This window comes from Rattus norvegicus, chromosome 12 (assembly GCF_036323735.1).
Source record: "Rattus norvegicus strain BN/NHsdMcwi chromosome 12, GRCr8, whole genome shotgun sequence".
In the NCBI taxonomy this organism is placed as follows: domain Eukaryota; kingdom Metazoa; phylum Chordata; class Mammalia; order Rodentia; family Muridae; genus Rattus; species Rattus norvegicus.
In genome coordinates, this window is record NC_086030.1 from 27,795,956 (window position 1) to 27,822,389 (window position 26,434).

General features: G+C 50.3%; 1 protein-coding gene across 2 annotated transcripts in view; it reads left to right on the forward strand.

Moving 5' to 3' along the window:
* Positions 1-2,333: 2,333 nt before the first annotated feature.
* Positions 2,334-26,434, forward strand: part of Clip2 (CAP-GLY domain containing linker protein 2) — a 65,198-nt gene continuing 41,097 nt past the window's right edge. The window contains exons 1-3 of one of the 2 annotated variants that reach the window (XM_063271228.1): positions 2,334-2,531; positions 2,638-3,947; positions 21,611-21,801. In XM_063271228.1, coding sequence (XP_063127298.1) covers positions 21,678-21,801 — 124 coding nt within the window. In that variant the 5' untranslated portion in view covers positions 2,334-2,531; positions 2,638-3,947; positions 21,611-21,677. Of the gene's footprint in view, positions 2,532-2,637; positions 3,948-21,610; positions 21,802-26,434 lie in introns of those variants that run through there. The other variant, NM_021997.2, reaches the window with a different exon arrangement.

The following is a 26,434-nucleotide window of genomic DNA, read 5'->3' on the forward strand; positions in this document are numbered from 1 at the left end:
ATGTCCTTCCAATTTCCATGGAAATTGCTTTTATTTATTTATTTATTTATTTATTTATTTATTTATTTATTTAATATATTTACTTAACTTAGAGACAGAGTTTCACTGTGTATCTCCAACTGTCCTGAAACTCATTATGTAGACCAGGCTGACCTTGAACTCACAGAGATCCTCCTGCATCTGCCTCCCAAGTGCTGGCTCCCGCTGCCACTCCACTCAGCTTAAGATAGCAATTGAGAGACTGGGAAAATATTCCGTCAAAGAACTAGAGGTGACAGCTGGAGAAATGCTCAGTGCTTGCTGCCCTTGGCAAAGTACCTGAGTTCAGTTCCCAGCACCCACATCAGGAGAATGATCACAACAATCACCTGTAACTGCAGCCCCAGGGGAGTTCTAAACCCTCCTTTGACCTTGACAGGTGCCCCCACTCAAGTGCACATACCTACACACAAAAGCACATGTGGAGACATAATTAAAATAATATCATCCATGTCAGACATGGGGTGAGTGCCTTTAACTCCCAGCACTTGGGAGGCAGAGCCAGTCTGAGGTCATGGGTTCGAGGCCAGCCTGGTGCATATAGTGGGTTCCAAGCCAGCCAGGGCTACCTAGTAAGACTCTATCTCAAAACGAATAAATAAACCAATCAATCAGATAATGGGGATGCCTTTAATCCCAGCACTTGGGAGGCAGAGGCAGGCAGTTCTCTGAGTTCGAGGCCAGCTTGATCTACAGAATGAGTTCCAGGATAGCCAGGGCTACACAGAGAGACCCAGTGTGGAAAAACAATTCAAAACAAAAAACCAAAAAAATAAAACCAAACAAATCTTCAGAAAGATGGTTGGGGGCTGGAGAGATGGCTCAGCGGTTAAGAGCACCTGACTGCTCTTCCAGAGGTCATGAGTTCAATTCCCAGCAACCACATGGTGGCTCACAACCATCTGTAAAGAGATCCGATGCCCTCTTCTGGTGTATCTGAAGACAGCTACAGTGTACTTATATATAATAAATAAATAAATCTTTAAAAAAAAAAAAAAAAAAAAGAAAGATGGTTGGGAGAGAACTCAGTGCCAAAACTCTCGCTTAGTTAGCATTCGAGAAGTCCTGGATTCCATTCCTGCCTCCACATACACACAGAAGATCAAAATTATGGGCTAGGACCAGACATGACGGCACATGACTGGAATCTCAGCACTGGGAAGTGGATTTTGAGTACTAGACCAGGGAATTCAAAGCTAGCACAGGGAACCTTAGACTCTGTCTCAAAAATAAATACAAGGTAGGGTTGCGGGGGGATATAGCTCTCATGAACAGAGTGCCAGCCTAGAATTCTATAGAGTATCTGCAGAAACCTTCCAGTAAGGGAAGACTCTATCTTTCCTCAGCTAGAACCAGCTCGCCAACAACTAGGGTCAAAGGTCAGTCATCCTTTGGGGTTCTGCCCATGAGTAGCCAAGTGGGTCTCTTGGAGCTGATTCCAATAGCCAAAAGTAGGTGTTTCGCCGAGAGATTCTTGCTAGGGATCCACCTGGGGGCATGTCAGTCAGTTAGTGGTTCCTTCGTCTACTCTCTGAGGGCACAAATAGGATGCCCAGGTGCCTCACATGGGGACCTGTGACCTGAATAAGTAAATTCTTGTCCCTTTCCCCCTTGAGTAAGGACTCAAGTAGCGTGGGCTGTCCTCCAACTTGTCATGTAGCCAAAGCTGGCCTTGAACTCAGGATCTCTCTTCTCCCATTTCCTATCGGGACTCCAGGTATATGTCACCACTCCTGTTTGATGCTGTGTTGGGATTGAATTGAGGGCTTTATGCGTAAATTGAACACTGCCACCTGAGCTTCTCCCCGGCCCCCCATTTCTTTTTAATATTTTATTTCCTATGTTTAATTATGTGCACATGTGTAGACATGTGTAAGTGTATATGTGACGGTACCCCAAGGTCAAGAAGAGAACATCAGATCCCCTGGAACTGGTGTTACAGGCAGTTGTGAGCCACCCAGTGTGGGTGCTGGGAACTGAATTCATGTCCCCTGCAAGAGTAGTGTATGTGCTTTTATTTTTGAGACAGGGAGGGTTTCACTGTATACTCTTGGCCGGTATGGAACGTGCTAAGTAGACTAGGCTATCCTCAAACTCCAGAATGCTGCCCCCAACTTGTTGAGATTAAAGGCATGTACCACCACACCCAGCTGAAATGTATGCTCTTAACCACTGAGCCACCTCTCCAGTCCTCACCCTTTCTTTCTAAGACACACATTGAAGGGTTTACAGACAGAAACTATGGGTGAAGAGTGAACTTTAACCCTTCTATCTGTGGTATTAATTTTCCTTTTTTTTTTTTTTTTTTTTTTTTTGAGATAGGAAAATTGTAGCCCTGGCTGGTCTGGAACTCTCTATGCCGACCAGGTTGGGTTTAAACTAATACAGATCCGCGTGTTTCAGCACCTCAAGCACTGGGATTAAAGACAGACAGGTGCTACAAATTTTCTGTTAGTAGCAATGGAACCAAGGGCTTCAGCAATGCCAAGCAGGTGCTCTACCACTGAGCCACGCCCCCAGCCCCTCACTGGGGGATTCTAGGCAGGGGCTCTACCACTGAGCCACAACCCCAGCCCCTCACTGGGGGATTCTAGGCAGGGGCTCTACCACTGAGCCACGCCCCCAGCCCCTCCCTGGGGGATTCTAGGCAGGGGCTCTATGTCTGAGCCAGGACCCAACCCAAGAGGGGTCTTCCAGTCTGCCATGATTTGGGTTCTATTTCAACATTGAAACTGTCCATCTAGCTACATAAAACTTGCTCTTTCTCGAACAGTTCCCTCTTTATTTTGTATACCGTCCACTCCTAAGGAGTTGGCTCTTTTCACATGGACTCTCTTCGTTGCAAGAACTCCTTATGGGTGGCTTGCTGCTGGCATCAGTGCACAACTTCTTTGGTTCTGACGAGCTAAAACACCCTGCCTCCTTAAAAGTGGGGAAACTGAGGTCAAGAAGTTAACCTACTACCATGCTGAGTGGTGAGACCTTAAGGTTTTTTCCGTTTGTTTTGAGACAGAGTCAAACTGTAGCCCAGTTTGCCCTCCTGATCAGCCTGCCTAGTGTCAGGTGGAGCTAGAGTGCCTTCAGGTGTCCATCTGAAGCTCTCCCTCCTCATTATCTCCCCCCTCGCCTCTGAACACAATACCTAAGTCAACTCTAGTTTGAAGCCTTCCGGATCCCAGCCCCGCCCCCTTACATTCCCAAGCGTCTGTGTCTCCAAATATGAAACATTTGCCTAAGCGATGCATGGTTGAAACAGAAACTGGAACACACATAAACGCCTAGGGCTGAAGTGCGTGTGAGTGAAATCTATTTCCAAGGTTCCAGTCCGTTGTAGGTGGTCTTGGTGGGGGAAGACGAGGTTCCGAAGACTTCTCCGACCGCCCGCTCCCCAGTTTTTGCGTGTCACTATTGCCTGAGAACCGGGAGACCACGATTACGGGCACCGCCCCCAACCTCCCCCCACCCCCTCCCTTTTCCTCCTCGCTCCGGCCCCTCCTTCCTGCGCCCGCCGCTACGCCGGCCCCTTTTGTTCGCTCTCTGGCCGCTGAGCTCTCCTGGCGCTCGGCATCTCTCGGCTGGGCTCGGCTCACCTTGGCAGGGCTCCACGGGGCTCCGCTCTGCTCGGCTTCTCTCGCCTCCGCCCCGTTGGGCTCGGATCTTCCCGACTCAGCCCCGCTCGGCTCGGCTCCGCCTCGGGGCGCGCAAGCAGCGGCCGAGCTTACAGAATCGGCCCCTCCCTCTATCCCTTCTGGCCGTAGAGCCTGTCCGAGGCCCGGACTCAGAACGCGGAGAACGGGTTAGGGTAGCGGCCGGGCGTGAGGGGACCGGCACAGCATCCTTGTTCCCAGGACGCGCGGACCAAGAGGAAGCGAGGGGTGTCGGGTCCTGTTCGCTGCTGGAGCTCCAAGGTAGGCGCCGCTCTGGGGACGCGCGCGATGGGGGCGCGCGGGCAACAAAGGACGCAGAGTCGCGGGGGGCGGCGGCACCCTATACTGGAAAGAAAAGGGGGTGCTATCACCGAGCCATTGTCGCCGCCTGGGCAAGGACAGCGGGCAGGGTCGCCGCCTCTGGTGGGCGTGGGCGGGGTGAACCCCAACTTCTTTAACCCAGACCGCTGCTGGGGTTGGGGGCGTCCCTGGATTGCACGTCCAGATGGTACCCACATCCATAGACTGGGATTCTGGTGTGTTTGTTGGCGTCCTCTTTCCAAGAGCGGGTCCAGGCAGCTGGACAAGCTGCAGGGCTCTTGAGGAAGGCTCTCACTCAGGCTCTGTGGGGGCACAGCCTGGTGGGCGCGGCCATCAACCCTCATCTCCAGACCTGGCATCTGGGATCAGACACGGAGGCCCCCGCCCTGCCACCTGGGGTCGTCTGGTTGGTACCCTTGGCAAAACTTGGTTGGAGAACCTGGTTTGGGAAAGGATAGGGGGAGGGGGAGGCCCAAGCAGGGTGGCTTTCCGCAGGGGTGCCCCCCCAAGCTGGCGCTGGTGGCTGGTGAGGCAGCAGATTTTTTTTCCCTCCCCCCAGGGAGGGGCAGTGGCGACGCAGGATGCAGGGCTGAGCCTCCAGGGCTAGCCCGCGTGGATTCCTCAGGCGGGGCCTGTGTGTTTGTCGGGGACTCATTGGGCTTTGCCACGAGTGAGCCTGGAAAGGTCGTTGCAGAGGAAAACCTTAGGGGTAGAGGAATCACAACCCAGGAATGCATACACACCCAGCCTCTGAGTTCCTCTCCTGTCTTCTGGACTACCAGTGGGCAGGGGGCTGGAGGGTTGTAGAACTAGACAGAAAATTGGCCTTAATCTTGAAGGGTGACCAGAAGAGGACAGTGGGGGTGGGGCTGGCCAAGGGCTGTGCTCTGAGGAGAAGGTAGAGAGCACCACGTGGGGCCACCTTACCTTTGCGGTGAGCCAGAGGCCTCCTCCCCGTGTCGTTGTAAATGTAAACAATGAGTCCTTCATTCATAAGGTCGCTGTCACCTGAGCCTGGCAGGTACACAGAACGGGAGCTACTCTGCACAGCATAGCACAGCCTAACCTGATGCCTGGCAAGTGGAGAAGCTAGGAGCCCGCAATAGGCACAGGGGCAGGGGAGGGCAGACCCTAAAGGCAGACCCTGAGACCAGTGCCCTTCCTGAGTGTGCTTTTTACCTAGGTGACGGCTCCCACAGGAGCTTCCAGACAAGAGGCATTCTGGTTTAGATGGGCAGAGATTTAGGGTACTGGGGCATGAGGTTCAAGACAGAGCCTGTTTGCCGGTTCCTTCCTGCACACACTAGGTACCCACTTAGCACAGCACCAGCCCTTGGGTTTCAGCAGCACTTAAAAGGGTAGTATGTGGGAGCGAAGGCTCCAGGATGAAAAGGAAGTTAGAAATAGAGGAGCCCCAACGGCAGAACCTTGGAGGAGTACAATCAGATACACACGCACTCTTCTAACCCAGGCACTCAGGTGGGAAGTGCCTACTCAGAGCCCCAAGGAGCAGAAGGAGCAGGAGTTCCGATGTTGGAGTTGGAGATCGTGGGTTCAAGTCCTTGCTCTGCTACTTGAATCGCTGTGTGGCTTTGGGCAAGATCGCATACCTTGCTGTCTCTGTTTCCCCATCAGTAAAATGGGAGCACTTAGGGGACTTGCCTTTTAGGGCTTTTGAGAAAACCATGTGCCCTAGGACAGTTTTTGTGACTTTACTTACTTGTATTTGGTGGCAAGGGGAATTGACCCTAAGACCTCATGGCTTCTCTGGCTGAGCCATGCCCCTATCCTGTTACTGGAGGATTCTAGGCAGGGGCTCTACCACTGAGCCACGCCCCCAGCCCCTCACTGGGGGATTCTATGCAGGGCTCTACCACTGAGCCACAACCCCAGCCCCTCACTGGGGGATTCTAGGCAGGGGCTCTACCACTGAGCCACGCCCCCAGCCCCTCACTGGGGAATTCTAGGCAGGAGCTCTACCACTGAGCCACATCCCCAGCCCCTCCTGGGGATTCTAGGCAGGGGCTCTGCCAATGAACCACGCCCCCAGCCCCTCCCTGGGGATTCTAGGCAGGTGCTCTACCTCTGAGCCACATCCCCAGCCCCTCATTGGGGATTCTAGGCAGGAGCTCTACCACTGAGCCACACCCCCAGCCCCTCATTGGGGATTCTAGGCAGGAGCTCTACCAGTTGAAATTTTTTTTTTTTTTTTTTTTTTTTTTTTGGCTACAGGAAGTGACTCTCAGGTGCTCTACCTGCCCCTGCCTTGCCTGCCCTTTACCTTGACACAACCTCTTAACCCCACCCCAGGGCCTGCTCTTTTCTTTCTCCCTTCCTTCTTCCTTCATTGATAATAAAGCCATTGTCCTCTTATCCCTCGTCTTCCCTGTCCCCACCTAGAAGACAGGCACAGTGTGTGGTTTCCAGTTGCTCTCTGGTCAGTAACTGCACAGCAACTGCTACCCTGCCATTTCTGTGTTTGCTGCTTTGCCCAGAGAGACTCTGCACATCTTACCCAGTAGCTCATGGGAGAATTGATGCCATTACACAAGGTTTTACAAAACACATATTAAGTGCTTACTCTGGGCCAGGAATGTTTAGTTCTAACTCCCCCAAACCCCTTTTTGAGACATGGGGGGTCTATGTTCCATGTCTGGCCTTGAACTCACAGATATGTGCTTGCTTAGTGTTGGGACTAACAACATCCACCACTGTGTCCAGTGGTTCTGGCTTTTTGAATAGATGTATTCATTTGCTGGTTCCCTTTGCATTCTTTTTAAGATCTATTTTTATCATTGTATGTATCTGTAGGGCTGCCTGCCATGCGTGTGTGGGTACAGCACGGAGACCAGGAGGGGGTATGAGATCGCCTGGCATTAGAGTTACAGGCTGTTGCGAGCTGCCTGATGTGGGTGCTGCCACTCCCTGCACTCCCTCTCCAGCCCTCATGTTGTTTATTGGAGACAGTCTCGTATATCTTAGCCTTGCCTTAGACTTATACAGCGCTGGCCTTGAACTTCTGCTCGTTGGGCCCACATTTCCCAACAGCTAGGATGACAGGTGTGTCCTGCCCCTCCAGGTCTATGTGGTGTGAGAGATAGACCTGGGGTTCAGACATGTTAGGCAGGCACTGTACCAAATGAACTCTCAGAGTCACTTTGTAGCCCAGGCTGATCTTCCTGCCTCTACCTCTGGAGTTCCGGGGTGACAAGTAGGCACCACTGGGTGCTTTGTCCATGCATTGGTTAAGGCCTAAGGGGCGTACCATCTTCTGCAAAGTCAAGGTCTCATTCTCTACGGCATAATTACAGTCGTACTCCCTGCCGGCACCTCAGTACAGAGTCTAAACACTGTCTGGCTTTTGGAGCCCACACAATTGCCTAGGCCTTGCATTCCATGGAACTGGCTCCTCTCTCTCTCCCTCCCCCTCCTCTTTCTCCCTTCCTCCCTCCCTCCTCTTCTCCCTCTCTCTCATCAGCTGATGAGACTCTGTTTGCCCCCACTAAGGTCGCCTCAGTTCTCTTTATAAGCTGTAGGCAGCCGCATGTTTAGTCGAACCCAGCTGTCGTGGAAGGGACACAGAATTAGAAGACGGCCCCCTCAGTACCCTATTGTTGGGAGTTTCTGTTTTTTCAAGACAGGGATTTCTTGTAGCACAGGCTAGCTTCAAACGTGCTGCATATTGGAAACTAGCCTCAACTTTGAATTACCCTTTCCTAGTCCTGGGACTACAGGCGAGTAAATCCACAGCTAGCATGCCTGCGTGCATGCGAGCCTTTGGGTGGACATGAGCGTGTAGAACCTAAGGGTTAGCTCTGTCTCCTCAGGCACTGTCCCCTCAGCCACTGTCCAGTTTGCTCCGTGTGGGTGTGGATGGTTGTGTGTACACACTGGATGTGTTTGGCAGTCAGAGGACAATGTGTGGGTGTGGATGGGTGTGTATACACTTGGATGAATATCGAAGTCAGAGGTTAACTTGTTGGGATCCATTTTCTGACTCTGTCATATGGATAGCAGGTATTAAAGTCAGATGACCAGACTTGGTGGCAAACCCCTTTACCCACTAAGCCATTTTGCTGGGCCTTTCACCTTATCTTTTGAGATAGGGTAGCTCACTTAACCTAGACCTCACTGACTCAATGAGGCTGGCTAACTGTCAAGCCCCAGGGCTGCTCCTCCGTCTCTCGTGCTGCAGGCACAGGCACACGCTGCTTTTTGACGTGAGTTGCTGGGGATCCTCATGTTTGTACGGCAAGCAACTTACTAAGGGAAACGTCTTTATAGCCCCTGTTCTGGTTTCCTTTGTCCTGTGGAATCAGAGCCTCATTCAGTTAAGCAAAGGGAGACTTCAGTTACATTTATTTATTTTCTTAAATGTATTTATGGTGTGTGTGCAACTATGTTGATGTCAGGAATTGACCTGAGTTCATGAGGCTCCATGGCCAGTACTTTCCCCACTGAGCCATCTCACGGTCTTGCTGGCCCCAAAGGACATTTCAGAGTAGGAGAAATAAGACTTAGTCACTGAAGAATTACAGGGAGCCTGGGCCACCTGGATCAGGAAGCTGACTGGCAGCCCACCCTTTCTGTTTCTTTCTGGATTCTGGTTTCATTTTCTCTACCCTAATCTTACTTCTGTCCCATCTCTCCTTGACTCATGAGTGTGGCCTGGCCCAGGGTGACTTCTGTAAATGCTGGTTCCTGTTCATAGACCCTCCCCTGGTGGCATCTTAATCCTGGGTTACCAGAGAGACCAAGTGAGGGGGCTACCCCCATCTGCTTAGTTGGTGGTAGACTGGGGCTGGGAACAGCTGGTGTAATCTGTCAGGCAAGTTTTTGATGCATGAAGTTGTGTGCATGCATGTGTGTATGTGTGTGTGTGTGCACGTGTGTATAGACAACTGGATTGTGGCTATGTATAGGAGCTGATAGTCCGACGGGGGAGGCAGAGCCATGGATACTTTATCGTCCTCTGGATACTCTATGGTGCTCCAGTCCTCAGCACTGTAACTCACCTTTAGGAATGTAAGGATGTGACCTATGTAAACTCTGTCCTGGCCCAGACAGGGACGACCCTCTTCTCCCACAATCTGGTGACTGGGGGTGAGTGGGTCTAGTTCCATCATCCCTCTGTTTCCCCAGGCCCCAGGGCCTCCCTTTCTTGATCCTTCCTGCCTGGTCTTCACAGTGAAACATGAACTGTAATTGATGCCTTCAGAAGAGCCCAGAAAGGTTAATGAAACTCTGTCTTCTGAGCAGGATGCAGAAAAGGCCGGGAGGAATCATTAACAAGACATAAATACAGGGCTGTGTGCTCTCTCTCCTGCCTTACCCTAGTCTCCTCCCTAGAGTCTCACAGAATTAGGCAGGTGCTCTGCAGCTGACCCACACTTCTTGCACTAGAGGACTCTGGGTAGGCACCTACCACTGTTCTGTGCCCCCAGCCTCTCTCTGGGGATTTGAAGTAGATACTCTACCACTGAAGCCTGGATGAGGATCATTTCATTTTCTTCTTTTCTTTTTTTTTTTAAAAATATTTATTTATTATGTATACATCATACAGCTTTCTGTCTGCATGTGTGCCTGCAGGCCAGATGACCCCAGATCTCATTATAAATGGTTGTGAGCCACCATGTGGTTGCTGGGAATTGAACTCAAGACCTTTGGAAGAGCAGTCAGTGCTCTTAACCGCTGAGCCATCTCTCCAGCCCCTTTTCTTTCTTCTTTTGAAAAAAAATTATATATTTTATGTGCATTGGTGTTTTGCCTGCATGTATGTCTGGGTGAGGGTGTCAGATCACTTGCAGCTGGATTGTAGACAGCCGTTAGCTGCCATGTGGTTGCTGGGAATTGAATTCGGATCCTCTGGAAGAACAACTAGTATTCTTAACCTGTGATCCAGGTTAAGATATCCACCCTGTGATTTTTTTTTTTTTTTTTGGTTCTTTTTTTCGGAGCTGGGGACCGAACCCAGGGCCTTGCGCTTCCTAGGTAAGCGCTCTACCACTGAGCTAAATCCCCAGCCCCCACCCTGTGATTTTTTTTTCTCTTACATCTATGGATGTTTTGCCTGTGTGCACTAGACTTAGTACCCATGGAGGCCAGATGAGGGTGTCAGGTTCCCTGAAAGCCAAATTAACATTGTGAGCTGACGTGTCTATGCTGAGAATCCAGCCCAGGTCTTCCGTAAGAGCAGACAGTGCTCTTAACCACTGAGACATCTCTCCAGCCTCCCCCACCCCCTTTTTTAGGTTTTGTTGTTTTTTTGGTTTTGTTGTTTTGTTTTGTTTTGAAACAAGGTCTCACCTGGCCCAGGTTGGTCTCAACCTATGTAATGGAGGATGAATTTGAAATCTTGACCCACCTACCAGTTGCAAGCTTTTACCTATGTGTGAGGCCGAGCCTGGATGGTCCTGGGGATGGAAACTAGGACTCTGTGTAGGTTAAGCAAGGACTCTACCAGCCCCCTACCACCCTAATTTCAGGACTCTTTAATGGAGCCATTACATGTGTGGCTTTTGAGCCTGGCGCTGTCCTAGGTCCTGAGATACAGACTGGGAATGTGATTTGCAAAAGCTTGATCCTTCCCCTCTGCTCTCCGTGAGAAGTGGGAGAAGGCATTCAAGGGCACTGGGTGCCTCTTTGCGGAAACCCTGGGCATGAGTTAGAGCACTTGCGTGTGGTAGGTGCCTGGCATGCAGCCTCCAGTGGTAGCCAGGGTGAGGGTGCCTTTTTGGAAGCAACGGTAGATGGTACGATTTAGATGTCTTCCTGGTGATGTCTGAGCCGCTGCGTTTTGTGTCTCTCTTCCATTCTCTTCCCACCCACTTTGGTATCACTGGGTTCTAGTTTCAGATGTGTGGGCGGTACCCTTGACCTGCTTTGCTGGGAAGTCCCTTTTTCTCCTGGCTGCCCCCTCTTAGTTCTCCCTTTGTCTGCCTGGACTCTCTCATGCTGTTCCAGGACCAGACCCCAGCATCCGTGTCTCTTCCTTCCTGTCCCTTGCCTGCTCAGGATACTGCCAGAATGGGATAGGGTTCGGGATGTTGACACAGAAGCTTGTTACAGGGAAGTAAAGCACAGTAGAAGGTCCTCATTCTGTGCAGCGCCTCTGTACCACACTGTGACCTCTCCTGCACTCGGGGGAAGTCAGAGCCTTGTGGGAGACACATGGTATACGTCTGCAGGACACAGGTTGCTCATTCACAGCCGGGTGGTCTGATGGTACCAAATCCAGAACTGTGGGATGATGTCATCATACAGGTGAGGCGGGTCCAAGATAGAACGAGGCCTGTCATTGGATGAGAAGGAAGGAATGGGCGGGAGAAAGGTCTGAGGGAAGAGGAAGGGACAGGAATGGAGAGACGGGGAGGAGACTGCAAAGTAGCCACGGAGAGACTATGGAGGCTGATGTTAAGATTCCACTCTGTGTATTTACAGGTTGTTATGAATGTTCTTAAGGGTTGGATGTGTGGCAGTTGTATCTTATCGATTGGGTCAGAGGTTATTGGGTCGTGTGTTCTTTCTTGTGGCGATTTGACTTTGGGAGAATGTGTGGCAAAAGAGACACTGGGCCGCACAGAGTTGGGATGTGTGTTTCAGACAAGATATCCAGCAGATATCTTGGGGCACTGCAGTGCCAGACCTAGTGGGGGTAAAAGAACACCATTTTTTTTTAAATATAATTTTACAACAACACAGAACCTAAGGAAATTACCTGTGACTTAGTCATCTAGTCTGTCGCTGTGATCCCAGGTAGATATAGACTGATATTTTAGAGAGAATAGTTTTGCCTGTGTGTGCCTGTGCGTGGTTGTTCATGTTTGTGAGGATGTGTGAATGTGTGTGCCTATGGAGGCCAGAAGTAGACCTTTAGGAATCTCTTTTCACCTTTTTATAAAAACAAACAAACAAACAAACACACAAACAGCCCATTATTACATTTGTTGTGCCTAAAGAGTTAGAGAATTTTTCTTTTTCTTTTTTTTTTTTTTTTTCGGAGCTGGGGACCGAACCCAGGGCCTTGCGCTTGCTAGGCAAGTGCTCTACCACTGAGCTAAATCCCCAACCCCCCAATGCCATCTTCTGACCTCTATGGGTACTAGACGCACACACGATGCACATACATACATATATACATACATATGTACATACATACATATATACATGTAAAACTCTTACATGAAATAAATCTAAGTTTAAAAAGTTATTTGATGAAAAAAAAGCAAAAAATAAAAAATAAAAAGTTATTTGATATTATTTTGGTCTTTTGAGAACAGTCCATACTCTTTTTTTTAGATGTATTTTTATTTTATGTATATTGGTGTTTTGCCTGTACATATGTCTGTGTGAGGATATCAGAAGCTGTGGAATTGCAGTTATAGACAGGTGTGAGCTGCCTGTCATGTGGTTGCTGGGATTTGAACTTGAGTTCTCTGGAACAGCAGCCAGTGCTCTTAACTGCTGAAACCACCTCTCCAGCTTAGTTTTTAATTAAAATAACCCAAATTATTTTTTTAAAGATTTATTCATTTATTTTAAATTTATTTTTTTAAGGTTTATTTATTTATTATATACATTGTAGCTGTCTTCAGACACACCAGAAGAGGGCATCAGATCCCATCACAGATGGTTGTGAGCCATCATGTGGTGGCTGGGAATTGAACTCAGGACCTCTGGAAGAGCAGTCAGTGCTCTTAACCTCTGAGACATCTCTCCAGCCCCCAAATTATTGTTATCACGTGTGTGTGATCATGCACGATGTGTGTGTGCGTGTGTGTAATCCCTCGTGTCAGTGTGTATACATACTATAATGCACCTTTGGAGGTCAGAGAGTAGCTCAGTGGAATTGGTTCTCTCTGTCCACCTTTGCACGGGTTCTGGGAATTGGACTCAGGTTGCCAGGTTTGCACAACAAATGCATCTACTCTCTGAACCATCTCACCGGCCTGCCAGGTAGTTAAAAAACAAAACAAAACAAACCAAGCCAGGCCAGGCATGGTGGCGCACACCTTTAGTTCCAGTGCTCCAGAGGCAGAGGCAGGCAGATCTGAGTTCGAGGCCAGCCTTTTCTGCAGAGTGAGTTCCAGGACAGCCAGGGCTGCACAGAGAAACCCTCTCTTTGAAAACAAAACAAAATATCCCCAAACCAAAACGTTTAGTATATTCTTTTCTTTTTTTCTTTTTTCTTTTTTTTGGAGCTGAGGACTGAACCCAGGGCCTTGCGCTTGCTAGGCAAGTGCTCTACCACTGAGCTAAGTCCCCAACCCCATATTCTTTTTTTTTTTTTTTTAATTTATTTTATTCTATGTATATGAGTTACACTGCCACTGTCTTCAGACACACCAGAAGAGGGCATTGGATTCCATTACAGATGGTCGTGAGCCACCATGTGGTTGCTGGGATTTGAACTCAGGACCTCTGGAAGAGCAATCAGTGCTCTTAACTGCTGAGCCATCTCTCTAGCCCTAGTATATTCTTGCCATTGCAGCACTGGAGAGTCTGAGGCAGAATATCTAGTTCAAAGCCAAGCTGGGCTACATAGCAGAGCCCTGTTTCCAGATAAAGAAAAGGAAAGTCAGTGGTGTGCTGACCTATAACCTTACATACAAAAGCCCACAGGGAACCCCCTGCCTGTGATCCCAGCACTCGGGGCTGGGGGGTGAGGTGGGGGTGGAGCCAGGAAGTAGCAGAATTTCAGGCACATCAAACAGGTTTGTTTTGTTTTAACTTACTCTAGACTACACAATATAGTGTCTTTCTTTTTTTTTTTTTTTTTTTAAAAGGTGGGTGGACTGGAGAGATGGCTCAGGGGTTTAGAGCACTGGTTGCTCTTTCAGCGGACCTGGGTTCAATTCCCAGCACCCACATGGTGGCTCACAGCCGTCGGGAACTCTACTTCCAGGGGATCTGACCCCCTCACACAGACATACATGCAGGCAAAACACCAACACACATAAAATAAAAATACAAAACCAAAATCCCCCAGAAGAGTGGTGGTGCACGCCTTTTATCCAAGCACTGGGGAGGCAGCTATCTGGTCAGTTGGAGGTTAGCCTGATCTACATGAGTTTCAGGAGAGCCCAGGCTACCTAAAGAGTCCCTGTCTTACAAAACAAAAAAAGCCAGCAACCAACCAAAATGAATACCCAGCAAAGCTGGCAGTTGACTGAGGGGCCATTTGCTGTTGGTCTGCTTTTCCGGCTCAGGTTGCTTAAGCAGTTTGGTCTTCCCAGCTTCATCCACTCCCCACCCTGAAGTCATATCTCCAGTAGTGTCTAGCTGCTACCCCACGTCTGCTTGGAGTCTCTCCCAGAGCCTCATGCTGGTCTCTGCCGCTGTCCCTCTCCACACAGTGGTCAGGCTTCTTACACTGTAGCTGTCTTCAGACACACCAAGTGGTCAGGCTTCTTGGCACTATCAAGGGGTCCAAAGACCCCAACCAGGTTCCTTGTCTCTGTTCTTTGCACACTGTGCCATGGGCTTGACTGTAGTCACACAGCCACAAAAGGCTTGGGCCTGGCTGTTCCCAACATCCTGCTGACCCTGGTGACCAGGAAAGAGAGAGGGGAGGAGGGTAGGGACAGGGACCCAGGCAGATGGACTCCATCTCTCTGGTGCTCCCAGGCCTGAGGCACAGCTGGTTTAAAGCTTAGACTTTGGTTTTTGTTTGCATGGAAGTTGGCAAGACTCACAGGGAGGGACTGTCCCAGCCTCAGCCTTTCGTTGGGAGGTCATGGACTCTGCTGACCTCTCGGTGACCCACTGCAGGCTGCCGGTGTTCCCTGACCCAAATACAGTGAGAATGGTGTCCTGGGCCCTTAATCTCAGCGCTAGGCAGAAAGAGGCAGGGGGTGGAAAGCCTGAGACCAACTTGAGCTGTAGATCAAATATGGAAAGGAAAGGGTTCGAGCTGGCTCAGCAGGTAAGGGGCTTGCTGCCAAGCCTGATGACCTGAGTTCGAGACCCCTGGAGACTTCTTGTTAAAGGAGAGAAACCCCCAGCCCCAAGTGGGTATCCTTTATGCATGGGGCATGCATGTACCCCTCCCGCCATAAATATTTTTTGAAAAGGAGAGGAAACTGAACATGTCTAGTGTCAGGAGTAGTTAGCACCCTATCAAAGGACTGTCTCCTGGCAGAGGTGCCTGGTTGAATGAGCCAGAGCCAGTGGCTGGCCAGAATTCTGGGCCAGGGTGCTCACATCCTGATGCCCTCTTCCCTGCCCTGGGGCCATATTACCTCATAGGAGTTGGGCTTTCTCTTGCTCCACTTGGCGCTGTTCCCCTCTCTAGGCCACTACCAATTCACTGGGTCAGAATCCTGAACCCTGTCCCCTGCTGATGTCTGTGGCTGGTCACCCCCAGGCAGCTGAAATGGAAACCGTGCAACAGAGCTCGGGTTTCTTTCCAGTAAGTGGCAGTTAAGGACAGCACAAAGGGGCCTGTTGCTTCTCTTAGACCCGAGTTCCCAGAAAATGCTTGTGTGACCAGTGTCACCAGAGAGCTGTGACATGGGCCTCTTGAACTCTTGTCAAGTATCTGGGATATCCTGGGGTTACAAGTTTCCCAACTCAGGCACCTGTACCCCTCAAGGCAGCCATGCTTAAACCCCAGTTTTCCTTCCTTCCTTCCTTCCTTCCTTTTTTTTTTTTTTTTTTTTTTTATTGAGACAGAATTTTATGTAGCCCTGGCTGTCCCCAACTAATTCAGGCTGGCCTCAAACTCAGAGATCCACCTGCCGCTGCCTTCTGGGTGCTGGGATTAAAATTGTTTTTATAGCCCAGGCTGACCTCAGACTTGCTATGTAGCTGAGGATAACCCTGAACTTCTGATCCTCCTACTCCACCTCCCTACTTTTGGGATCACAGGTGTGCACAACCTGGTTTATAAGTGCAGGGGCTTGAACCCAGGGCTTCATGCATACTAGGCAAGCCCTCTCCCAGTCCAGCTATAACCAAGCTTGGTTTGTTATTTTACTTCCATTTTTATTACATTTTAGCGTGTGTCTGCGTCATTTCTACCCCTCTACCATGTGAGCCCTGGGGATCCAACTCAGGCCACCAGGCTTGGTGGCAATCGTCTGTAGCTGCTAGGCCGTTTCGTCAGCCTGGAACTTGAAATCTTTCTTCCTCTGCCTCTTTTGTGCTGGGATCCCTGTGTGCTGTCCGGTGGCTGCTACCTGTATCCCATACAGGTAGGAACCCCTGGGACTGTCATCTGGCTTCATGGCTCACTCCAAGAGACTCTCACTTGATGGCCTGGGACATCAGCTGCACCGTGGCCAGAGGCCAGTTATCGCCATCTCACAGCTTTCCCAAGTCCTCCCCCACCCCCTACCAGTTCTCTGTCCCAGAGCCTGGCTGAGTCACAGAGGGCCAGCTCAGCCCTTTGCCTCCTCCCCTCTTCCTGCTACCGTTCTCCCTTCCCCCTCCCCTTTCCGGTCCCCTCCAGTCCCCTGGCTGGGGCGGCTGGGACTGGCTGAATGCTGGCTTGGCTCCTCTCTGCCTGGTCCATGCTTCCCTTTGTTAGTTGAAGCAAGCAGGCGCTGTCCCCAGAGGTCAGGGTCTTGGAAATGTTGTTTTAGGGCAGGGCCACCAGGCTAGGAGGTAGGGAAGAGGCAGCCCTGGGGCCAGTTCAGTCATGGCTGCAACACCATGACTGGGATGGAATCTGTGAAATTAATTTTGTCTTTATGGATCCTGGTCCTATAAGTATGTGTTCTTTTTAAAAACTGTGTTACTCGTTGTCTTTGTATAGGGGCCTCGTGTGTCCTGAATGCACGCGTGGAGGACTGTTTGCTGGGGTTGGTCTCTCCCACGGTGTGGGGCCTGGGAATTGAACTCAGGTCCTCAGGCTTAGCAACAAGCTCCTTTACCTTCTGAACCATCTCACCAGCCCCCTGTTTCTTCCTTTTCTCTCTCTTCCCTCCCTCTTTCTTCCCTTCTTCCTTCCCTTTTCTTTTTTACTAATCCCCTCTATCCATCCTTTATTTCCTCCTTTCTTTCGTTCACATTAAGTGTGTGTGTGTGTGTGTGTGTGTGTGTGTGTGTGTGGTGTGTGTAGTCCCAATGCACATGTATGCACCCACGTGTGGGTGGTTTTTCACTGCTCTGAGGATCACCAAGTAGGCCAAGTTAGCTGGCCAGGGAACTCCAGGGAATCCACCTGTCTCTGCATTCCCAGCACTGGGCTTAAATGCATGTATGACTTGGTCACTGTTGTACTGCTGTGAAGAGACACCCTGACTCCAATAACAGGAAACATTTTATTGCAGTTGGCTCACTGTTTCAGAGGTTTAGTCCATTACCATGGTGGGAGGCATAGCGGCAGGCAAGCAGGCATGGGGCTGGAGAAGTATCGAGAACTACATTCAGGTCCACAGAGGGGAAGGGGGAGGGGGAGTGTCAGTCTGGTATAGGCTTTTGAAACCTCAAAAGCCCACCCTCCAGTATAACTTTAAACTTTTTTTTTTTTTTTTTTTTTTTTTTTTTTTTTGGAGCTGAGGACCAAACCCAGGGCCTTGTGCTTGCTAGATAAGCGCTCTACCACTGAGCTAAATCCCCAACCCCAACTTTAAACTTTTAAACTTCATTTCTTTCTTTTTTTTTTTTTTTCGGAGCTGGGGACTGAACCCAGGGCCTTGTACTTGCTAGATAAGCGCTCTACCACTGAGCTAAATCCCCAACCCTTCTTTCTTTTTTTAAAAAAAAGATTTATTTATTTATTTTATGCATATGAGTACACTGTCGCTGTCCTCAGACACACCAGAAGAGGGCATCAGATCCCATTACAGATGGTTGTGAGCCACCATGTGGTTGCTGTGGATTTGAACTCAGGACCTCTGGAAGAGCAGTCAGTGCTCTTAACCGCTGAGCCATCTCTCTGGCCTGTCCTAAACCTCATTTCTAATGATGGTTCTTAAACATTTTAGCCTCTCTTTTAGCCTGTCACCCCACCACCAGAAATAGTGGAAAAGAAAGGATACGGGGAACGGGGGACGGAGGGGTGAGTGGACCTGTTTAGAAAGGTTCTTTGGAGCAACTCCCGTCTGTGTTGTTTGGAAATCGCCCGTTCAGTTCACAAGTCAGCAGTGGCAGCTTGATCCGTTTGCAAACACTTTACAGATATATCAGCAGTCCAGTTTGGTAGAGTCGGGTTAGCAAATGTGGATCAGCAGCAGTGGCAGGGACAGCCAGGCCTCAGCCTCAGCTCCAGTCAGCAGGAGGGGCCAGGGAGGAACACCAGGGAAAGTTCTCTGCTGTGCCTCTCCCTACATAGCAAAGAAAGATCAGGGAAGGTATGAGACCCACAAGGTCGTGCAGTGAGCTCAATAAAGCAAGCGTAGCTCGATCCCCTTTACCGTCTATTGAGTGCGCCCTCTAATCATCACGTGTCCTCCACGTGTCCTCCAAGAGTCTCACCTGAGCCCTTGTGTCTGTCTCAGCTGATATCACTCTGTCAATCAGCCCGAGTCTGCAGAGGCAGCAAGAAACTGCAGCACACCACCAGAAGTTTTATGGTGCGTTTCTCTCTATGGAGTCCCAACAAATGTGGCTCAACTATGCAATGTAAGGCAGACCAACATATGTGTGTCTTTAGCAAAGAATCCTTCATCACGTGTCCTATCACGTGCTTGCTTTAGCAGAACATCTATACTCCCGTGTCTGCTTCAGCCAAACGTTCCTTCACGAGTCTGCCTTAGCCTTTCACCTGTGTCCACTTCACTGTTTCACCCAGTGACCCACTTCCTCTAAGGAGGCCACACCTCCTAATCCTTCTAATCCTTCTCAAATAGGGCCACTCCCTGGTGACTTAGCATTCAAATATTCAAGTGATGGGGGCCGTTCATATTTCCATTCATATTTAAATCGCCACAGTCCTTGTGCCTGACTTTTTTTTTTTTTCCGGAGCTGGGGACCGAACCCAGGGCCTTGCGCTTCCTAGGCAAGCGCTCTACCACTGAGCTAAATCCCCAGCCCCCGCGTGCCTGACTTTTAACCATGAGCTTTGGGGATTGACTTTAGCTCCTCCTGCTTCTGTGGCAGGTACTGTACAGACTGAGCCATTACTCCAGCCTTCTTTCCTTTTGCTAATTCAGGCCCTCCCTATGGAACGCAGGGTAGCCTAAAGCTTCCATCCTCCTGCCTCAGCCTCCTACGTGCTGTGATGACAGGTGTCCCCCTAACACTCGGCTGTTTCTGAACTTTTCTGATCTGTGGCTGTTCTCCTTGTAAGATGCCTGCTACCTCTGCAGCGGACTTGGGCATAGCCAGGTCACATCTGTGCAAGGTGTGTGGTACACAGTTGTCTCAGTACTGTGCGTAGAGGGTGCGGCATGGTAGAAAGGCAGGTTCCTTGCACAGTAGGTTTCCTGGGGTTATCAAGAATGGCAGGTGTTAGAGTTTGTGCAGCGATCGGAGGGCCAATGGATGCCACAGAGTCACACCATGCAGTGACCTCACCTGAGAGATTTATTCAGTGAGGATAGACAAAGGTTGCCCCGGACAAGGGTGGAGGAGAAAAGAGCAGAGAGGGAAGGCATTGGCTTTATATGAGGGTATAGGACCCTTACATAGGGAGAATATGTGACTTGTGGCCCCTGGTGATGACGTGACTTTGACTCTTAGCACCAAGTTGCTGAAGGCAGGCTGGGGCGCACCTGGTTCTAGAATGTGTGTGGTCCTTGGTTTACTAACAGTAGGGAGACTGAGGGACCTGTGGCCTAGAAGGCTGGCGTCCTCTCTTCATGGATTCAGGCATGCCCTCACACAGGGTCTCTAGTCATGGGGTCAGTCAGGGTCAAACACTGGCGAATGGGTTCTCAGAGAGGAGACAGGAAGGTATAAATTAAGGTTGCCCGAGGCTCTGGGGAGACAGAATATAGACAGAAGGGCAGCAGACTCTCCTAGGCTCACTGTGGATTTCCAGGACCATTGGTCCCAAGAGGCTACCTGGAACAATATTTGTTGGGCCAAGTGTCCTCTGGGTGAGGTGCAGTCGGTGGAGAAAAACTTCAAGTAGCCCATTCTGACGATGTAGGCATGTGATCTAGTTACTCAGAGGTTGAGGCAGGAGGATGATAAGCTCAAGGCCAGACTGAGAAACTTAGATTCTATCTCAGAATTAAAAATGAAAAGAGGATGGGGGACTTGTGGCTCAGCAGTGAAACATTTCCTTAGAATCCCCCAGTGAGGGGCTGGGGGTGTGGCTCAGTGGTAGAGCCCCTGCCTAGAATCCCCCAGTGAGGGGCTGGGGTGTGGCTCAGTGGTAGAGCCTCTGCCTAGAATCCCCCAGTGAGGGTCTGGGGTGTGGCTCAGTGGTAGAGCCTCTGCCTAGAATCCCCCAGTGAGGGGCTGGGGTGTGGCTCAGTGGCAGAGCACTTGAGCAACATGCAAAAGACCCTAGGTTAAACCCTACTTTACAAAAACAAGCAACTAACTAAAACATCCACTGACTGATGAACATATGACTGAGAGACATTCTGAGGTACCCAAGAGTTTCTGCTAAGAGAATTTTATATGGATTTCTAGATTAGATCCCCTACCCCCACCCCGTGTGTGTGTGTGTGTGTGTGTGTGTGTGTGTGTGTGTGTGTGTGTGTGTTTCTCTCTTATCTCCCTTTCTCTTTCCATCCTCCTCTCTTTCTTGGCTTTTTGAGACAGGGTTTTTCTGTGTATCCCAGATGACTCCAATCTTGCAACAATCCCCCTGCCTCGGGCTCCTGAGTGTTCAGATTACGAGAGTGAAGTGCCAGCTTTTTTCTTTTCTTTTAGATTCTTTCTTGTGAATGGCGCGTCCCTTCCGGTAGGTGTGGGCCAAACAAGCGAGTCGGTTAACGGAGGCCAGCCTGAACTCTGCCTGTCTTCTGTGGTGGCCTGGCTCACCAGCTGGCTGTCTTCGGTGGTTGTAAGATGGTTCTTGAAGCATCTTGCAGCCACTCCCAAGCAGCCCCAAAGTGGAGATCACAGCTCTGTCCGTAAATGGCGCAGCAAAGTGGAGCTTGGTGAAGCACACTTGTAACTGCCACACTCAGGAGGCTGGGATAAGATCAGGAGAACCAGCCTAGGACATAGAGTGAGACCTTGTGTCATAAAAACCAAATAGAGGGGCTGGAGAGATGGCTCAGTGGTTAAGAGCACCGACTGCTCTTCCAGAGGTCCTGAGTTCAAATCCCAGCAACCACATGGTGGCTCACAACCATCTGTAATGAGATCTGATGCCCTCTTCTGGTGTGTCTGAAGACAGCTACAGTGTACTTATATATATATAAAATAAATCTTTAAAAAAAAAAAAAAAAACAAGTAGAGGAGTAGAGTGTCTGTGCAGCACAGGGAGCCCTGAGTTCCATCCCTAGTCCAGAGTAGATCAGGTGTGCTGGCTTCCCACCCTCAGGAGACAGAGGCAGGATTTTAATATCTTTTTCTATTGTCTAATGACTTTGAGGCCAGTCTGGGCTATATGGTACCCCATCTCGAACAGAACAGAAAGGAAATAGCGTCATCCTCCGATGGGACTCTATCAGTTTCTGGACCACTGCGACCGGCCAAGTTCCCGGGTCCTAAAGAGAACATTAGACTCCATCCCTCTTGTGTTCTGCCTGCAGGTGACCAAGGATGGCAGAGAGGATATGACCGGCGGCTGCCGTCGTCTGCCCTCCTAGTGGCATCACCATGCAGAAGCCCAGTGGCCTGAAGCCCCCTGGCCGAGGGGGGAAGCACTCCAGTCCCGTGGGTAGGCCCTCCATCGGGTCTGCCTCATCTTCTGTGGTGGCATCGGCGAGCGGCTCCAAAGAAGGTACGTGAGGTTGAGGGAGAGAGGCAAGGGGGCCTCAGCATGGAGACTTTTCCTGGGGAGACAAGGACAGACATGTGTCCCACTCAGATAGGATACCAACCACAGAGCAAAGAGTCCACCATGATGAACCAATGAATGTATTGGGGCCATTGGGGCCACTTACAGAGGAGTTTGGGTAACTCAGAGGTAGCCGTGTCTCAGTGCTGAGAAACTTATTACGTAGCCCAGGCTACGCTCAGTGATTCTCTTGCCTCTGCCTCTAAGGTGCTAAGGGTTCCGATGTGCACCACCACGCCCAGTTTATGCGGTGCTGGGAAGGGGACCCAGGGTTTTGTGCATGACAGGCAAGTGCTCTACATCTGAGCCAAATCCCCGATGCCAACAGAGCAACTTTGAACCACAAGGGTTATCTCAGTTTCTTTTGCTGTCACTGTGATAAAGTACCCTGACAGAGGCAACTTGAGGGAGAAGGGTCGGGCTTTGGTTCACAGTTCAAGAACTCCCTCCTGGTGGGGAAAGTCTAGGTAACAGGAATCTGAAACCGTTAGTCACACCAAGAAACAGAGAGGGGCATGCACGCTCCTTCCTGCCTCTCAGCTGTCTCTACTTCATACCGTCCAGGTTTTCCTCCTCAGGGAATGTCCTACCCGCCACTAAAATGAGTCTTTCAATATCCAATAAACAAATCGTGATAATTCCACAGGCATGCCCAGAGGCCCGTCTCCCGGGAGATTCCAGGTTCTGTCAAATTGACGGTGAACAACTGAGTATCATAGAGAGCATGCTAGAATTAGAAATAGTTTGGCTAGTTTTTGAGACAGGTTTTCAGTCTTATAGCTCAGGCTGGCCTCGAACGCATGCCTCATCCTACAGGGTGAGAGCCACCACGCCCAGGTGGAGATTCGCCTTTCTGTAGTGTTTGCTGTGGGAATCTTGATTGCTCCTTCCTTTTCTCTTTGATGAGTAACTCACAGGGACAGCTCCACTCGGCCCCTGCTTAGGCTACCCTCCACCAAGAAGTGTAGGACTCCATTCACCTCATTCGGTTGTCTCAGAGTTTTGGAGACACCTGGTAGAGATTAGACTTCACAAGCTGTGTTTGAGGCGTGGGGGTAGGTGGGTGAGGGGGGTGAGGGTGGAGGTGGGGTTGGGGAGGGGTAGGTGTTGCAGAAAATACGAGCCAAAGAAGATATAACGACCAAGGAAGTTGCAACGTGAGGTGAGCCAGCAGCAGATTCCTGACAGGCTTGCTGGTCCAGTACAGCCCAGTTTCCTCTGTAAGGTGCCAGATCCCTTCATATTCATGGGAGGCATTCCAGAAGAAGCCAGCTGGGAGAGAGGGAGGGAGGGAAGGACAGAAACAAACAAACTGACTGACTGACTGACCGACTGACTGACTGACCTTGTAGAGGAAGTGATCTTGCAGGGGGTAGGAAAAGTGATATAAAAGCCCTAGTCCAGGAACAGAAAAAGATCAGTCTCTGGGCTGGGAAGATTTTGTGGTTGGTAAAGCACTTACCATGCAAGTGTGAGGGCCTGAGTTTGCAGTGCAACAGGAGGAACCCCACGCTTGCTGGTCAGCCAGCCTTGCTGAATTGGTCAGTTCTAGATTCAGACAGACAGACAAACAGAGAGACCCTGTCCTGAAGAATGCAGTGGAGAGTAATAAAGCAAGACACCCAATGTGGTGGTTAGTTTCAGCTGTCAACTTGATACAGTCCAGGACGACAGGGGAGGAGAGCCTCAGGAGGAATTGTCCACGTTGGGTTGGCCTGCGAGCTTGTCTATTTGGCTTGATTGTTAATTGACCTGGGAAGACCCAGCCTGAAAGTGGACAGTACTGTTCTCTGGCTTGCAGCCGGGAATATATGAAAGTAGACCAAACCAGCTGGTCACTGAGCACACAGGCATTCTTTCTCTCTGCTCTTGCCTGTGCGTGTATGTGATGTGAGCAGCTGTTTAAGTGTTTGCCTTGACTTCTCCGCCATGACGGACTGTGACCCGGAAGGGTGAGCTAAAAATAAACCCTTTCTCCCTTAAGTTGAGTTCATCAGGATGTCATCACAGAAATAGATGGGAAACTATGACACTCGGCACTGACCTCTGGCCTCTTCTGCATGCGTGCATGCATGCACACATGTCTGTGCATATACATGAATATGTTCATGTACAAAGTCACATCTTTGTGGGATGGAGTGGGAGCTCATGTCCGGGGGGATCAGAAGTAGGGGGTGAAGGGCAGGGATTCTGGTGTCTTCCCAACACCGGAAGAACTGTATAGGGTGTGGCCTAAGGGACCCCAAGATATATTATCTCCACCGTGAGCATGGACCGTGTGGCTGAGGGGAGGACTAGGCCAGAGAGGAAATGTATAGTCATCCAGGCGAAGGGTGCATGCTCACTGCCTGTCACAGGGCGACCACAGGGCCACTGTCCTGAGTCGGGTCACTTCCTGGGAGGAGCTCGAGGGTGCTGACTAATAGGAGGGTTGGGAAAACCGCATTGCTGGACTGGTGACCTCAGTCTCTGGACCCACGTGGCACAGAGAGAGAAATGACTCCAGTAAGTTGTCTTCCAAGAACTATGACACACTCCCCGACATATGCCCCACCCCTGTCCCCCAGGCATGCACATAACCAACATTATACGTACTACATACAGACACATAGCAACAAAGACAGAATTCCAGGTTAAGAACACATATTCTTGCTGCTCTTGCAGAGGACACAAGTGTGGCACCCAGCACTTACATGGTGGCTCACAACCATCTCTAACTCCAGTTCCAGAGACTCCAAGGCCCTCTTCTGGTCAGGCACTGCACGTATGCAGTGTGCACACTTATATGCAATAAAGCACCCATACACATTAAGTAAATAATTTTCTGGGGTTGGGGATTTAGCTCAGTGGTAGAGCGCTTGGGCCCTGGGTTCGGTCCCCAGCTCCAAAAAAAAAAAAGTAAATATTTTTCTAAGAAAAGAAATTTTAAGTACAAAGAGACCAGATTAGCTACAGGCTCCAGGAGGCTGTGCTCATTCCAGCAGGGGTGGCTCCATGGATCTGAGTGGCTGGGGAAGTATACCCGACAGCCTGGCCCCAAGCCAGGACATGACCTTCAGAGAAAAAGGCCTATTGTCTCCTCTGGAGTCTTTCTTCGTTGGCCCTCATCAAGTGAGGACCCAATTCCTTTTATTCCAAGTGTCTGGGATTTAATCCAGAGCTTTCACACATGCCAGACCAGTGTTCCGCCACTGAGCCACAACTCTAGCCCCTGAGGGGGATGTGCATGTGCGTGTGCATGTGTGTGTGCATATGTGCATGCATGTGCATATGTGTGTGTATGTGCATGCATGTGTGTGTATGTGTATGTGTGTGTGTATGTGCATGTGTGTGTGTATGTGCATGCATGTGTGTGTGTATGTGCATGCATGTGTGTGTGTATGTGCATGCATGTGCGAGTGCGTGTGCGTGCGTGTGTGTGTGTGTGTGTGTGTGTGTGTGTGTGTGTGTGTGTATCTAGGCAGGTGCTCTACTACTGAGCTACACCCAAATCTCTCACTGGGAGATTTTAGGCAAAGGCTCTACCAGGCTTTGGGGTGTCAGTGCCAAGAGATTTGGGGATGAGGTTAGATGGGAGTTCTAGGGAATACTGTCCCCGTTCCTGCTGGCCCTTCAGGTTCCCACTCACCCACGGGACTGACCATCCACTCTCTAGGGTGAAGGTACCGGGCATGATGTCATTCTAGCACTCAGGCTGAAGCAGGAGGATTGTGAGATCAGGGTTAGCCTGGACTAAATATAGGAAACACTGCCTCAAAAGCAAACAGACATTGTCTGGAAATGTAGCTTGATTGGTAGGGTATTGACCCAGCGTGCACAAAGCTCTGGGTTCCGTTCCCAGCACTATATAAACCAGGCGTGATGCATATCCGTCATCCTGACTGTTGGGAAATAGGAAAAGGGTTCAAAGTTAAACGTTATCCTTGAGGCTGGTGGCTGGGACATATGAGCCCCTGTCTCAAAGCAAATATATCAACCAGTCAATAATACAAAGCACCGGGGATCCTGGGACTCCGTGGGGGATACTGGGACTCCGTGGGAGGGGGGATAATCGGACTCTGTGGGGGACACCCAGGGTGGTTTGAGAGATCCATGTGCGAGTTGGCGCATGCCTTGGGAAGCTAGGCTGTGGCTCCCTCCCAAGGCATGACGTCACTTTGGGCATAGAGGACCTGGCACAGGAGACAGCCTGGATGGATGCCATGTGTAGCAGGGAAGGCCTGTATTGGTACCCAGAAGCATGACACAGGATGTAGCAGGGTCCCAGGGGAGACTTCACTGGTGGTGGTGGTGGTGGTGGCCCCCCGGAATGCAAGTAGAGGTGGTTGGAAAGGTGGGCGGGGTGTGGAGTAGGCACAGGAGTGTCAATAGGATGGAGCGCTCCCAGAGGGTGCTCTGGAAAGACCCAGGTCAGTGTTAGCATCTATTCTGGACTTCGGACAGGAAAAAGGGGTTCAGGACTCCAGGTACCTACTGGGTGTGGACTCCACTCTGTTCTACAGAGAAAGGCAACCTTTCTCTGGACTCTCCTTTAATCTTGTGTGTGTGTTCAGGTACCCGTGTGCACAGCGCAGTG